The sequence below is a fragment of the Dryobates pubescens genome, chromosome 1 (genome assembly GCF_014839835.1).
Source record: "Dryobates pubescens isolate bDryPub1 chromosome 1, bDryPub1.pri, whole genome shotgun sequence".
Lineage (NCBI taxonomy): Eukaryota > Metazoa > Chordata > Aves > Piciformes > Picidae > Dryobates > Dryobates pubescens.
The window spans coordinates 14,630,360-14,644,751 of NC_071612.1; the positions used below are offsets into that span (position 1 = coordinate 14,630,360).

At 41.7% G+C, this 14,392-nt stretch overlaps 1 protein-coding gene across 1 annotated transcript in view; it reads left to right on the plus strand.

The window, feature by feature from the left end:
- Window positions 1-3,671: 3,671 nt before the first annotated feature.
- Window positions 3,672-14,392, plus strand: part of SEC24B (SEC24 homolog B, COPII coat complex component) — a 47,378-nt gene continuing 36,657 nt past the window's right edge. Inside the window, exons 1-2 of the mRNA XM_054161735.1 lie at window positions 3,672-3,786; window positions 10,385-11,089. Of these exons, the coding sequence (XP_054017710.1) occupies window positions 3,672-3,786; window positions 10,385-11,089 (820 nt within the window). The remainder of the gene's footprint in view (window positions 3,787-10,384; window positions 11,090-14,392) is intronic.

A 14,392-nucleotide genomic window follows, 5' to 3' on the forward strand; every position in this document is an offset into this window, starting at 1 on the left:
TTAAGCACAGTTCAGTCTCATGTATTCAGCCTGAATACACACCAAACACTTCAGGTGGACACACAGAAGCCCCACTCGCTACTGAGACACGGAACTCCCCTGGAGTCAGGTGATAAATAAGCTACATGGAAGGTAAATATGTAAGAAAGCTGAGCTACACCACAACTCATTTCTTGATCTCTGGTAGGTTTCAAAACTTTGAAATATTTTTATTTAAAGTGGGGCATGAGTACCCTGGGGACTCTTCTTCTAATTAGCCAGTGGCAAAGCAAATATAGCACAGATCTCACCCAATGTATTCCAGTGCATTCAGGGATTTGTGCTGGTCACCCAAGAAGAGGTACTCCTTCCAGTGACATGAAGAGTCTTGATTTGCCTTTTCCATTCTGGAAAGCAATCACAGAATCACCAAGGTTGGCAGAGACCTCAAAGATCATCAAGTCCAACCTGTCACCACAGACCTCATGACTAAACCATGGCACCAAGTGCCACGTCCAATCCCCTCCTGAACACCTCCAGGGATGATGACACTACCACCTCCCTGGGCAGCCCATTCCAATCACACTATGATAGCTGCTGACAACTTAGCCAAATACAACAATGGTAACACAGTTTAGGACTTCTGATTATGAAAATGTGAAGCTTTATTCTTTCTCACTGAAGTTGCCCAGTTCCTGGGAAAAACAAACCAATGGACAAACAAACATGAAAATAATTAGACATTTATTAGTGGATTAGGGTGACCCACAGCTATATTTTGTTGATGGAAATTATAAAAACACCTAATTTTGGCTTTCTCTTTCTGCAATGTATGGTAAAGTGGAAGAGATTTGTCTTAGTTATGTTAGAGCTCAAAATGATTTCTAACTCTGTTTATGATGATTTTGTTCCCAAATATTCTTCCTTGCAAAACTAGCTTTTGCTTTTTAGGTTTGGACATTTAATACCCCTTTTATCAGATTATAAGTAATGAGATGCACTTTCATGTTTTGCTCCCCCAAACCCAAATGGCAGGGGGAAATTTTTGCGTTATTGCAAAAGTTCCAGCACCAAAGGTCAAAATAAATCTATTGGCAATTAAGTCTCACCAACTGGCCAAAGAATTTGTTACTCCTGTAAGCTTGTTATGGAAGTTATAGCCTAGGTGAGCCAGCTCATGCATTATTTGTTATGTGATCACATAAACAGCAGACATTATTACTCATTGCTTCCTAATGTGTTCAGATTCATTATAAATGAGAAAAAACAAATTAATGGATTTGAGTATACAGTGGATTTCCATTAGGGCCTTGCTTTTAGATACCAGCACATTTTGATTTCCCAGGAATGAAAGGGTTTAACTGCAGTGTGTTTGTTGCTTGCAGAAAATAATTAATTAAGCCACTTAAAAGGTTTTGTAAAAGCATTTAGAACAATGGGAAAGTTCCCAGTTGCCTCTTCCTGCTTTTAGCTTGATCATAAATAGAAGCATAATTTTGACAGGTTGTGATACAGGATATACTCATGGTCTCACAGTACAAAGAGTCAGAGAAACAAGACTTTGGAAAGGGAAAACCTTTGTTGAAACAAAAGCAGGATGACAATCTGACTCTTGATATGTTTGTGTAACCCCTGTTACGAATCCTTCAGTTGTGACAATGTTGTACCATTCCCCATGTCACCCAATCCTTTAGTACCTTAAGGGTTTTTTTCTTAATAGCTCACCTGAACTTTGCTATATTAAGTGCATTATTTCTTGCCCCAGCTTATGACGACATGGGGAAGAAACTGTTTCTTTCAGACATGGATCTACAATCTAATACACTAATGGAGGACTGTTCAAGAAACCTCTACAGGAGGAGCCTTGATGGGGTGCTTGGTGCTGTGGTTTAGTTGATTAGATAGTGTTGGATGATAGGTTGGATATGATGATCTCAAAGGTCTCTTCCAACCTGGTCTATTCTATTCTATTCTATTCTATTCTATTCTATACATAGTATGACAGAGTATGAAGGCTGATTAAATGCAATATACAGTCAGTTTCTCCAATATTTAAAGATGGTTTGTATGCTTCATAGTAACAGTAACAAAGTAATTTAAAAGCATTTAATGATAGACATGCCTAAAACCAGTAGAAAAAGAAGCAAGCAAACAGGAAAGGAACAGGTCAGATACATGTAACAAGTAAAGGTGATTCAGTGTGGTTTGACTGAGTCTTGAGAGTACAATCAACAGTATATTTCACTGTGCCTATGACCTCTGTACATAATTAACAAAATAATCTGAGCAATTAATTCAGTCTTGAATAGTGTCTGAATGAATGATGTGATGTGAAGAGACAGACACATAAACAGCCAAAATGAATGTGATTTAATGTGTGATTGACTGCAGGAAGTGCTAAACTGAAGAGGGGAAAACATTGCCTTATCTTGCCTCACTCTTCCTCATCAAGGCCCTTCTGTCTATAGATAGGACGTGCACATTAGAGAAAGAGAATACACAGTGCACTCCTCATACAGACAGAAAAGCCTTGCTTCAGTTCATCCTGCCTCACTGAGGCTCTTCTGTCATATACAGAATAATTAGAGAGGGAAAGTTGTCACTTCATGTCACATCACCTCATGACACCTTTCTCCCACACACAGAACACACATGTGACCTCTGCATATTCCAGGGTACATATATTCCCAAGACACAGATTGCATCTAGTATCTAGTCAGACATAAAAGCCTCAACTAGGCAAAATTATAGGAGGTGTATGCATAGCATACATCCACGTCTGGGCTCTGAGGCAGTGCCGATTGATAGCTGGCAGTGTCCCCAGGTGGCCAAGAAGGCCAGTGGCATCCTGACCTCTATCAGCAGTAGTGTGACAAGCAGGACCAGGGAAGTGATCGTCCTTACCCCTGTAATCAGCACTGGTGAGGCCACGCCTTGAGTCCTGAGTTCAGTTTTGGGGCCTTCACTACAAGAAGGACATCGAGGTGCTGGAGCACATCCAGAGAATGGCAACAAAGCAGGTGAAGAGTCTTGAGGAAAGGTATTGTGAGAAGAAGCTGAGGGCTCTGAGGTTGTCTAGTCTGGAGGCTGAGAGGAGACCTCATCACTCCCTACAACTCCCTGAGAGGTGGTCAAAGTGAGGCTGAACTCGGTCTCTTCTCCCTAGTAATAAGTGACAGGACAAGAGGAAGTGACCTCAACCTGCACTAGAGGAGGCGCAGGTTGGATACTAAGAAAAATGCCTTTCCTGCAAGAGTGGTCAGGCATTGGAACAGGCTGTTCAGGGAGGTGGTGGAGTCAGTATCCCTGAAGACGTTCAAAAACCGCGTAGACATGGCATCTCGGAACATGGTTTTATGGGCAGGTTGGTGCTGGTCTGACGGTTGGAGTCCGTGATCTCAGAGGTCTTTTACAACCTTACTGAGGGTACGATTCTGTCAGTCCCGACCTCCCCTGGCTTCCCCACCGGCTGTGGAAGGCGGAGCATGGACGGTGCTACGGAGGCGCCGCCAGGGGGCACTGTGGGCGGCGGGCGCGGCGCCCCGGTTCGCCTGCGTGCTCCCGCCCTCCCCGCGCCGAGGGGCGGCCGCGGCCTCCGGGCTCACGCCTCGCTGGCGACCCCTTCGAAACCCGGCTGCGGTCGGGACGGAGGAAGAGGAACGGGCCGGAGTGAGGAAGCGCTGCGAAAAGTCATGTCCGCTCCCGCCGGGCTGCCGCCGCGGCCCGCTGGTGGTGCCGGCGCCGCCGTCCCTCAGAGGCCGCGGGAGGCCGCGGTCCCTCAGAGCAGCGCGTCTCGCTACCAGAACGGTGAGGGGCTGGCGGCCTGCGCCGGGCCTAACGCCGGTGGCGGTCCCCGGGGAGAGCTGCGTTGCTTCCTCGCTGGAGTCCAGGGGGAGCTGGGAGCTGGGGAATACCGCGGGGGAGCTGATCGCTTTTCCCACCTCCTGGGACGGCGAGAGGTGTGGGGTGCCGAGCGGCCGCTGTGGGGGGCTGAGTGGGCGTGGGTCCGGCGGAGGGTTTGGTGGGCCCCGGCGGAGCCGGAACGTAGTGAAGCCTTTTCTCTCAGGCAGCAGAACCCGCCAGAGCCCCCTGGGAAACGCGCGTTCCGCCCCCAGGCCCCGCCGGTACGTGCGGAGTTAACTTGTAAGGAGACGCAGACTCTCCCAGTCTCGCTAAAGAAGCAAGGGAGAGGGTCTCTGCGTTTTTCTCTGCAATTGGGAGCTGCTCTGTGTCGGAGCGCCTGCTTTGTGGCGTTCCGGGAATGCTCTGGAGGCCAAGGCATCTCCAGGCCTCGGCTCTGGCAGACGTGCGTGAGTATGGGCAGGAAACTACGCTTTGAAGGTGAGAGTGCTTAATTCGTAACTGTTAATGGACTTAAAAGTAGTAGGTAGGCAGGCAGTCAGTTAGGCACAACTGGATCTTGAGACTGATTAAACATGATTGGACCGGTGAAGTGTGGGTCTCTGAAAAATAAAGGCTGAAGAGTTAAAAGTCACAAAATACTAATTTGCTTTTCAGATGAAGAGCTGTTGAGACTACACTATGAATTAAAATAATTAAAGTATAGTTCTTAATTTTTAAATTGGTGCACCATAAAATAAATTCTTTATTAATCCACCTCATTAACTTCTCAGAATGCCTGCATGATCTTCATCCCTACCTAATGACGGTTTGGTATTGAAATTGGATCTTTTGCTTGTGTGGAGTTGTAACTCCTGCTATTAAACCCTTTGTTTTGTAGTCAGACTGTGTTGTGTATAGGCATTTTTTTTCTGTAGAGATTAGTATGCAGGGTAATGACCTGCCAAATTCTTTACCTGTGAATATTTCTCATGTCCGAAGGGGTTGTTACAGGCAGTAAGCACTTGCCTATAAAGTAGGTTTTGAGTCGGTTTGCAGATAACAGAAACTCACTGAAGTGAATGAAAATGAAAGTAATTAAATAGTAGATTTTAGGGACATTTAAAGGCCTCAGGTATGTCCAAAATTTAGTATTCTAGTACTGAGTTTTGTCAGAAATATTGAGAAAATTGCAACTGATTAGTCTTCTAATGAAAAAACATGCCATTATCAGGACACAGCTGCTACAGCGTCTGTAACTTTGAGGTATTTCACATAAACAGAAACTGACATAGTACTTTTTGGTGGTGTTAGCCAAATGGAATGGTAATTTTCAAGAGCCATCATTATATTTGTTATTTTCATTAACGCCATGTTGCTGCTAATATGCTTAACACCAGCATGTTTAAAGCCTTTTAGTAGACCTTTTCTGCAAAACACTTTAATTCTGAGAAGTGTATACACTGCTCAGGCTTGAAATTTTGTTGTGTAGCATGCTAATTACTTGGCTTTGGGTTCTTTGTTCCTTAAGAAATAGCAGAATGATGTGTATTTGATGATCTGTAGACAAGGACTCCCAAGTTTGTCATTTTGTGTCATTCAGCAGTAGCATTCCCAAATTTTTAGATTAGTATATCTGTCATTTTTAAGTGCTAATCTTCTGAAGTTACAGCACAGGATTTAAGGCTTCTTGTTTATAATATTGCCATAGGAGGGTGAGTAGAGGGGAATAAGGACAGAAAAAGACTATACTGGAAATTTCCATTCTGCCAAACAGAAACTAAATCTCATGAATAAGATTGTAATTGCTCTTCAAATTTCATTTTTGTGTCAGTCTAATGGAGTTCAAATGTAAGATACTTGGTGAATGCAGCTATTTCTGTATTGGCTGAAAGAAAACATCCTTTCAGATGTTTAGTGTGCTCTCTGTTTAAAATCATAAAATGTGATTTTTTTATATACTTTGGGGGGTGAAATGTTGAAATTACTGGGATCTGATGAAGGAGGGGCTGTTTTTTTCATAAAGCAAGCAACTTGTTGTGTGTACAGTAGGAAGTTTTTGCATGGTCCAATGAGCAAGCCCACTTGAGACATTTGAAGACTTCAATTTTAATATAACTTATGGGTGTTTTGATTGTTGTTGGGTTTTGGGGTTTTTTAAGGGAAAAAACTGCAAATTTTTTTTGAAATGCAATTCTTCTGAATAAAGCCTTGCAGGTTTAAGAAGCTTTTATTGCAGTAGTCTTCCAGGTGGATTTATATCAAAGTGGAAAATGACCTGTTCCCTAATTTCAGTGTAATAAAATGATTCTTGTTAAGTCAGTACTGTAAGATTGTCTTTTTCCCGTAGTGATGGAGGACTTCAGTGCTAGCAATTTAATGTAACACTGAGAGGATAATTTTATTGAATTTCTGCAGTTCTGCAGAAGACTTCTGTCTAGAACTGGTTTGTGAGATTTCCACTGATATCTTCACTAGCGTTTTGGGAGCATAATTTACATCACTGATGTTACTTAGTTTTGTTTTTCATCATTCCTCAGACTTCGAATCTTTCAGGTAGTTTCATCAAATTTGCTAAGGAGGGCAGAGTTCTGAAAGATAATAAATCCCTGGATATTTTGTGAAAATGGAAGCTAAGTGAATGAAGAATCTAGATGTGAATTCCATGACCAAGCTATTGTGAGAGCTCAGCCGTGGCTTGTTTTCCTTGCTTGCTAGCTCTTAATGAGGCACAGTACTGTTGCCCCCTGCTTCATCAATCCCATAAGGAGTGAACTATGGTGTGTCTTCTCTGGAGGTGGGTAAAGGGATGTAAAAAGTTACAGAAAACAACAGATGTTGGCTAGAAGGTACATGGCAGGTGGCTAAATTTAATCAGGCAAGAAAATGCATGAATGTAAAACCCAAACAAACATGACATTAGCCAGCAAAGCTTCACCCGTTAATGTTTGTGCAATTATACATTAAAACATTATGAGATATTAATGTCTGCATACATTACTTTCTTTATAGAGATGGTGTTTTAGCAGCATACCTTCTGTATACAGCTAAGGTATTTGACACCTGATTATTTTTTTTTTGAGAGACTTGTCAGGAGGTTTGGGAGAAAGGTAGAGTACTTGAGACATCAGGACAGGTTGTCTTATTAGCCAGACTTCAAAATAACAAGGATGATGTACCCTGATTTCCAGAATTGAAAATTACCCAATTTCCTACTCATAATTAGTGGCTTCAGCTAATGATTGCAGCACAAAAATTGCTTTGTACTCATTCCCTATAATAAAATGGACAAAATGCCCTCATATAATGGGAATAATCTGTAATTATAAAAACTTTCTTTTAAAGGATTGAGAGTTTGAAATAAACAATATTTTTCAAATATCAAGTGTGTCAGTCTTAGTGAGATCTTCATGGGATTTATACTCTGGTGTCCTCATGAAACATTTTAACTTAGAGATGCTTTTCATTAAAAACATGAATAAAGATGACTTGAGCATTCTGTAATGTAGAGATAGATGTATTGGTAATATAATCTGTCTTTATGATGTATGCTTTAAAACAGTGCTAAGACTTTGCAATAGATGATTTTGAGTTCCCCTGTACTAAGCACTGATGAGGCCACATTTTGAGTACTAGGTTCAGTTTTGGGGCTCTCACTACAAGAAGGATGTTAAGGTGCAGGAGCAGTATCAGAGACAGGCAGCGAAGATGGTGAAAGGGCCTGGACAGCAGGGCTCATGAGGAGCGACTGCGGATTGTTTAGTCTCGAGAAAAGGAGGCTGAGGGGAAACCTCACTCTGCAACTCCCTGAAAGGAGGTTGTAGTGTGGTGGGTGTTGGTCTCTTCTCCCAGGTAACTAGTAATAGGAGGAAATGGCCTGAAGTTGCACCAGGGAAGGTTTAGACTGCATATTTGAAGAAAGTTCTTCACTGAAAGGTTTTTCAAAGACTGAAACAGGCTCCCCAGGAAGGTGGTTGAATCCCCATTCCTGGAGGTGTTCAAAGATGCGGAGATACGTAGTACTGGTTCTGCACATTGGCCACAACAACCCCATGCAGTGCTACAGGCTGGGGTCAGAGTGGCTAGAGAGCAGCCAGGTAGAGAGGGACCTTGGGGGTACTGGTCGATGGTAGGCTGAACAAGAGCCTGCAGTGTGCCCAGGCAGCCAAGAGGGCCAATGGCCTCCTGGCCTGCATCAGGAACAGTGTGGCCAGCAGGAACAGAGAGGTCATTCTGCCCCTGTACACTGCACTGGTTAGGCTGCACCTCGAGTACTGTATCCAGTTCTGGGCCCTTCAGTTTAGGAAGGATGTTGACTTGCTGGAATGTGTCCAGAGAAGGGCAAAGAAGTTGGTGAGGGGTTTGGAACACAAGCCCTATGAGGAGAAGCTGAGGGAGCTGGGGTTGCTTAGCCTGGAGAGGAGGAGTCTCAGGGGTGACCTTATTGCTCTCTACAACTACCTGAAAGGGAGGTTGTAGACAGGTGGATGTTGGTCTTTTCTCCCAGGCAGCCAGCACCAGAACAGGAGGACACAGTCTCAGGCTGCACCATGGGAGGTTTAGGCTGGATGTTAGGAAGAAGCTCTACACAGAGAGAGTGATTGCCCATTGGAATGGGCTGCCCGGGGAGGTGGTGGAGTCACCATCATTGGAAGTGTTCAGGAGAAAACTTGATGGGGTGCTTGGTGCCATGGGTTAGTTGTTTAGGTGGGTTGGATTGGTTGATGGGTTGGACGCGATGATCTTGAAGGTCTCTTCCATCCTGGTCTGGTCCTATTCTATTCTATTCTATTCTATTCTATTCTATTCTATTCTATTCTATTCTATTCTATTCTATTCTAAATAGTTGGACTTGATTAGAAAGGTCTCTTTCCAGCTAAGGCAGTTCTATAATTCTGTGATTCTACAGGCAACCTTTTCTTTACAAGTCACGTGCTTCCAGACTAGTTCTAAAATATATGTGCTCAGCTAGTGTGTTTCACATATTTTGGTAAAACACCTGACTCTTCAGAGAAAAAAAATCTTGCCATTTTCAGGGCTAGAACTGCTTAACACACTATACTTTGACTGACATAAGTTATTGGTGTATTTTTGAGTTTGCTTTTTCAGGCTTTAAAAGAGCAATTTGAATACCTGCCCAAGTTCACATAGCTGTTAATGACTTCCTAACTCACAATTATTTTCTTTTAAAGGAGAATAAACTACAAAGGTCTATGAAGCAGCTCTCAAAACTGAGTGTGTAATTTTTTTGTTAAGGTCCTTATACTTTCTCCTGAAGTGCCTTTCTGTCTTTTGACCCAGCAGTCCAACTTACTGTTGTTCATTGCTTATCTTTTTATTAGCTTTTGGGGTTGTCAGTTGTGAAAAGGCATTTTTAATTTTCAGAAAGCATTCTTGACAGTACTTTCCTTCCTTACCTTACAGGATTCTGTTAATTCATCATTAACATTGCTTTGCAAATTAATTATAGTCTCTGTGTGTTACTTGGACAGCAGTGCCTTTTCAGAATTTCAAGACAAGGAGCCATACTTGCATTTTGGAACTGTTAGATACAAAGGGAGAAATCAACAATTCATTATTATCACAGTTGCTCTTTAATTTGTGAATGGCTCAGCCCTGTGCTCGTGTTTCTGTTCACCAAGGGCTGGGAAATAAGACCATACTCATTAAGCATGACCTCACCAGTAAGGGGTGGTGGTTTTAAGAAGGGAGGTTTTTCAGGGAAATGTTATTTGTGGTTCCTTAGAAAACAGAGTCAAGGAAAAGAACTTGAGGAAGTGCTTTCAGATATGGTCTTGACGAGCTGGCATTGAGAAAGCCAACTTGGACATAGTTGATGTTTGGTCTCTAGCAAACAAGTACTTGTCTGACTCTTGCTGGACCAATATGTAATTAATCTCTAATGTTGCAGAGCCAGTTGCAGTGACAGCAGAGGCCAGTTTCTCTGATAAACAACAGCTCTTATACCTGATGTAAGTATCAGGCAGCAAATAGAACTCAGGTTTTGTCAGATACTCTGTAGTTTGATTAAAAACGTCCATTTTCATAAGAGCATAAAACCAAAGAACAGAGAAGATGAATCTAACTGCCCTACATCACTGTATCATGGTTACCTTATTGAGGATTTGTAAAGATGTGTACCTGGATTTTTATGTATTGCCATACTGGTTTGACTGCAGCTTTTCATATTCCATAACCAGTCAGTTTCTTTAAGGCATGTTGTTACATACAGGCACTTAAAAACATCAATTTGGTGCATACAGTTGTTACTAGTTCTTTAAATATAAGCCTCTTAAAAACATTCAGTACAGATGTGAAGTATACAGTCTCTGCATGGAAACCTCTTGATAATGGAAACAATGTGTTTTCTCTGTGTATTTATAAATTGCTTCAGGTGTTGTATTTTGCATGCCTTATGTCAGTTTGTTTCCGCTGAAGGAAATTGACCTCAAAAACAGTGGCAGAAGACAAGAAAGGAATTTTTTGTTAGTTTAAGAGTAGAGAGTCCATTGACACTGCTAACATCTGCAACTTTTGTACATGTGATGTTTTCTTTTCATTTCAGGTCCTGTGCAGAGTCAGATGCAGTTTCCCTCTGGCTATGGCTCGTATCCTCCAAACTATAGTGCACCCTCAGGACACTATTCCCAAGTGCCCAGTAAAGCTGCTGCCTCACATTTGGATAATCAGTATAGAGCCAGTTACTACCCTACTTATTATCCAGCACCAGCACAAAATGTTATGACACCTTCTGTGGGTACCGGTGTGTTGAATACACAGGAATCGCAGCAGTTGTACAACAAGACTCCCCCCCATACAGTGGGGTCAGCTGAAGGACTTATTCAAGGAGCAATATCATCTGCACCCTACTTGCATACGAGTGCTCAGCAGGCATATTCAGCATTTGGTGATCACTACAGCACTTCTGTCAGCTCTTCAGTTGCATCTCAGGGATTTCCCCTTAATTCTGTTCACTACACCATGCCTGTGGTTTCCAGTGCCGCCTATCCCAATGTTTCCTATCCTCCTGCGGCTGCTGGCAGTGTGTATGGGCAGGCATTTACCTCTCAGAGCCTACCTGCTGTTGGACAGTTCAAAGAGACAAATACATTTTCTAGCCAGAGTACATCAGTACCTCATTCACTTCAACAGCATGTTCCCGTGGGATACAGTACACCGTCAGCTATTCCTTCTGCTCCGTCTGTTCAAGACAACCTCAACAGGACTCTCACGGGATCTGTTGCTAAAGTCAACAACCAAATAAATACAGGTATGGTATTATTTGAAGGATAGTGAAGTTCTAGGTGTCTCTGGGAAACATCCAGTACTTGATACAGAATTTCACATAGTGAACATAATTTTGAATTCTGTTATTATTCAGTCTTGAAGCTTTTCTCATTTCATTTCCACAGTCCTCACAATAGCAGCTAATCATGTCACTAGCATATTTCTTTGAGAGACCTTGGGGGATGTTTTTTTGTTTACTTCTGGGTCTTTTCATCAGAGTGGCCTTGGGAGGAGTTTTTTTTCCTTAATGCAGTTTTGAAGGACTGTGTTATTTCTGAAATCCAGCTGTTAATCACAAAGATACTTTTTTCCCCTTTTCTGGCTAGAGAAATCTTTTAAGTTGTGATTTAAGCTGATTCTTCCAACTCTTCAGGAAGTTCAGAAACTAGAAACCTATATGGATCTAGAGGCAGTTGGGATGCTTTAATTAATACTATTTTTTTTTTTTAGCATTTCAATGAAAATTTCAATGGATTTAGCTGAGGTTTATAAGCAAAGACTTGATGTTGGGGGCAAGTTACAGTCATTCCTTACTAGTAGCTGCACTGTTTGCTTCATGGGAAAGCTGAACACAAGTTACAGGATAGGCAGTACTCGATAGGAAGGATGGAAGAGATCAGAAATGTGAGTGCCTCCACAGTAAAGCATCTTACTCCCCCTCTGAGAAAGCAATAGTGTGTGCAGGAAAATTCTGGATTTTTTTTCTGTTATGGTAATTTTTTGACTGGATGCAGTTTTGACTTATAACTGTGAGAAGGTACAGTTTTTGTTACCTTCTGAGAGATCTGTACAGCATTTCCTTTTTTATGCCAGGTATTTCATATTATAGTTTAGCAGTACACTGGAATTGTTCTAGGAGTCCTTGTAGCTGAGGACTCTTTTTTTCTGTTTGTTTCCCCACCAAGACTAGGGTGCAGAATGTCATGCTTCAACATTCAAAATTGGAATATTAATAGATAAGAATTCTGTCTGTGTGGTTGTCTGGGTCATTTTCTGTATTATTTCAAAAACATGAAACAAAAATACTGTTTAAATAAAGAAAAATAGTGAGATGCTTAAAAGGCTTCCAAAGTTAATGGCATTTCATGGTGTGACAATAAATTCTTCCAAGGACTAAAGTCTCAAACTCTGACCAAAAAAAAAAAATTGTACTTTTTGAGAACAGAATCTACATCAGGCAGATGTCATTCCAGAACAAGATGATTTGCTGTAGTTGTATGAAAGCAACTTACTGTGTGTCCAGACTATTTACAGAAGCTTTTAGTTTAATTTATGGAGTGCTTGGTGCCATGGTTTAGTTGATTAGGTGATGAAGAGCGATACAGGTGATGGAAAGTCTTACTTATGAACCATTCAGTGCTCTTCTTAAGGGAGTGATTGAGTTAATACATGGCCTCCAGAAAAAGTAGTAATGTTGCAGTTGCATGTCGAAGAGCTCACTGGCTGTGCAGTGGTACGTAGTGGGTACACAATTTACGGTTAGGGAAATAAACACTGATCCACTGTCTCTGTTACACTTGAATAATGTTGTAGTACTTGGTTTGTTTGCTGGACTGCAGCATAATTACTTAAACCACAATCAATCTCTGAGCTTGTAAAGCTGCTGAGATAAGCAGGCCCTGTGCTGCTTTGCACAGTGGACTTGGTTGTGGAGCTGATTTATCTGGGGAATAAATTTTTTTCTCTTCTCTCTGAATTGTGGTTCAACCTTAGCTCACAAATGATTCAGTATGTACAGGCTGGGAAAACCTAGCTACTGGTTATTGCCATTATTTGCTCTAAGGGACAGCCTATCCCATTACCAAATTCTGAAGACTTACGCCATTTTGGAAGTTTAGCGCTAAATAGACTGCCTGTGCTTTCTGTGACTATTCCTAGAAAGAAATTTTCCTGCAGTGTCCTGTTAGTCAGTTGCTTGTTATTGCTGCTGTACTGTGAAAGATGACCCATTAAGATCGTTAAATTATAAATGAGCAAAACTTACACTGTCACGGAGGATACTGCTGGCTTAATGTATTTTTCAGTACCAGTTTTGTGCAGGCAATCAACACTGAAAAGTCTCTAGACAGAAGAATGCCTTGTTTTTAATAAAATCTGTGTTTAAGCAGGACTTACTCAGGAAACATAGACTGGCATGAACTTCTGAGAAGTTTGGTGGTTTCTGAGTTTTTTTACTTGATCAGAAAAGTTCTAAGCATTGAGCTTGCAGTTGGATTTGGAAAGGGCCCTGGAAAAAACGCAGTATGAGGAATCTAGTAATATAAAACCTCTGAGCAGTGGTATGTCATGTACTTAGAACACTGAACTGCAACAAAATCTTTTTCTAAAACTTTGGCTGCTACTGTCTGAAACCACTGAAATGTGTTCAGAAAAACTGAGATTTCTCTATAAGAAGAAAGTAAATTTATTTTGAGGGGGATCTTTTGCTGCAAGTTGACTTGTTTTGATGAGTAACAGACAAAGAGACTACTTCAGCAAGAGTAAGTTAAGTAGAAAAGAAATATTTTATTTGAGATTTTTCAGCTTGCTGGTTTAAACAAATTTCATCTAACAAAAAACACCCTCTTCTAGTTTTAAATTCTGCATTTCAGCAGAACAGTGTTGGTAAAAATTTGTCCAGAACTGGTGTTAAGCTATATAAATAGCACACTGTATTATTTAGTTTTGGGTTTTTTTCTAGGTCAGTAGCTTTTCATTAATGTTTTCCCAGCTTATTTCAGCTGAAATGGGTGCACTCCACTGATTTTCTTCTGGTGCTTTCCAGTTAGTGTGGATGTCAACCAGGGTGTCCAGATTTTAGTAGACTCCATTCTGCCTGCTTGAGAAGAATACAGAAATCTCCTTCTGCAGGTGTATGGTGTGGGATTCTATGCTTCCTGGATCATACCTCCTGTCCTGTAATTGTAGGCAATCTGTTTAAACAGGAGACACTTCAATTTCTATGTATCATGCACATACTTTTCTGTATGTCAGATGAAGATCTAAATTCCTCGAAGTTCCATAGGAATAGAATAGAATAAACCAGGTTGGAAGAGACCTTCAAGATCATAGTGTCCAACCCATCAACCAATCCAGCCCACCTAAACAACTAAACCATGGCACCAAACACCCCATCAAGTCTTCTCCTGAACACTTCCAATGATGGTGACTCCACCACCTCCCCGGGCAGCCCATTCCAATGGGCAATCACTCTCTCTGTATAGAACTTCTTCCTAACATCCAGCCTAATCCTCCCTTGGCGCAGCCTGAGACTGTGTCCTCTTGATCTGGTGCTGGCTGCCTGGGA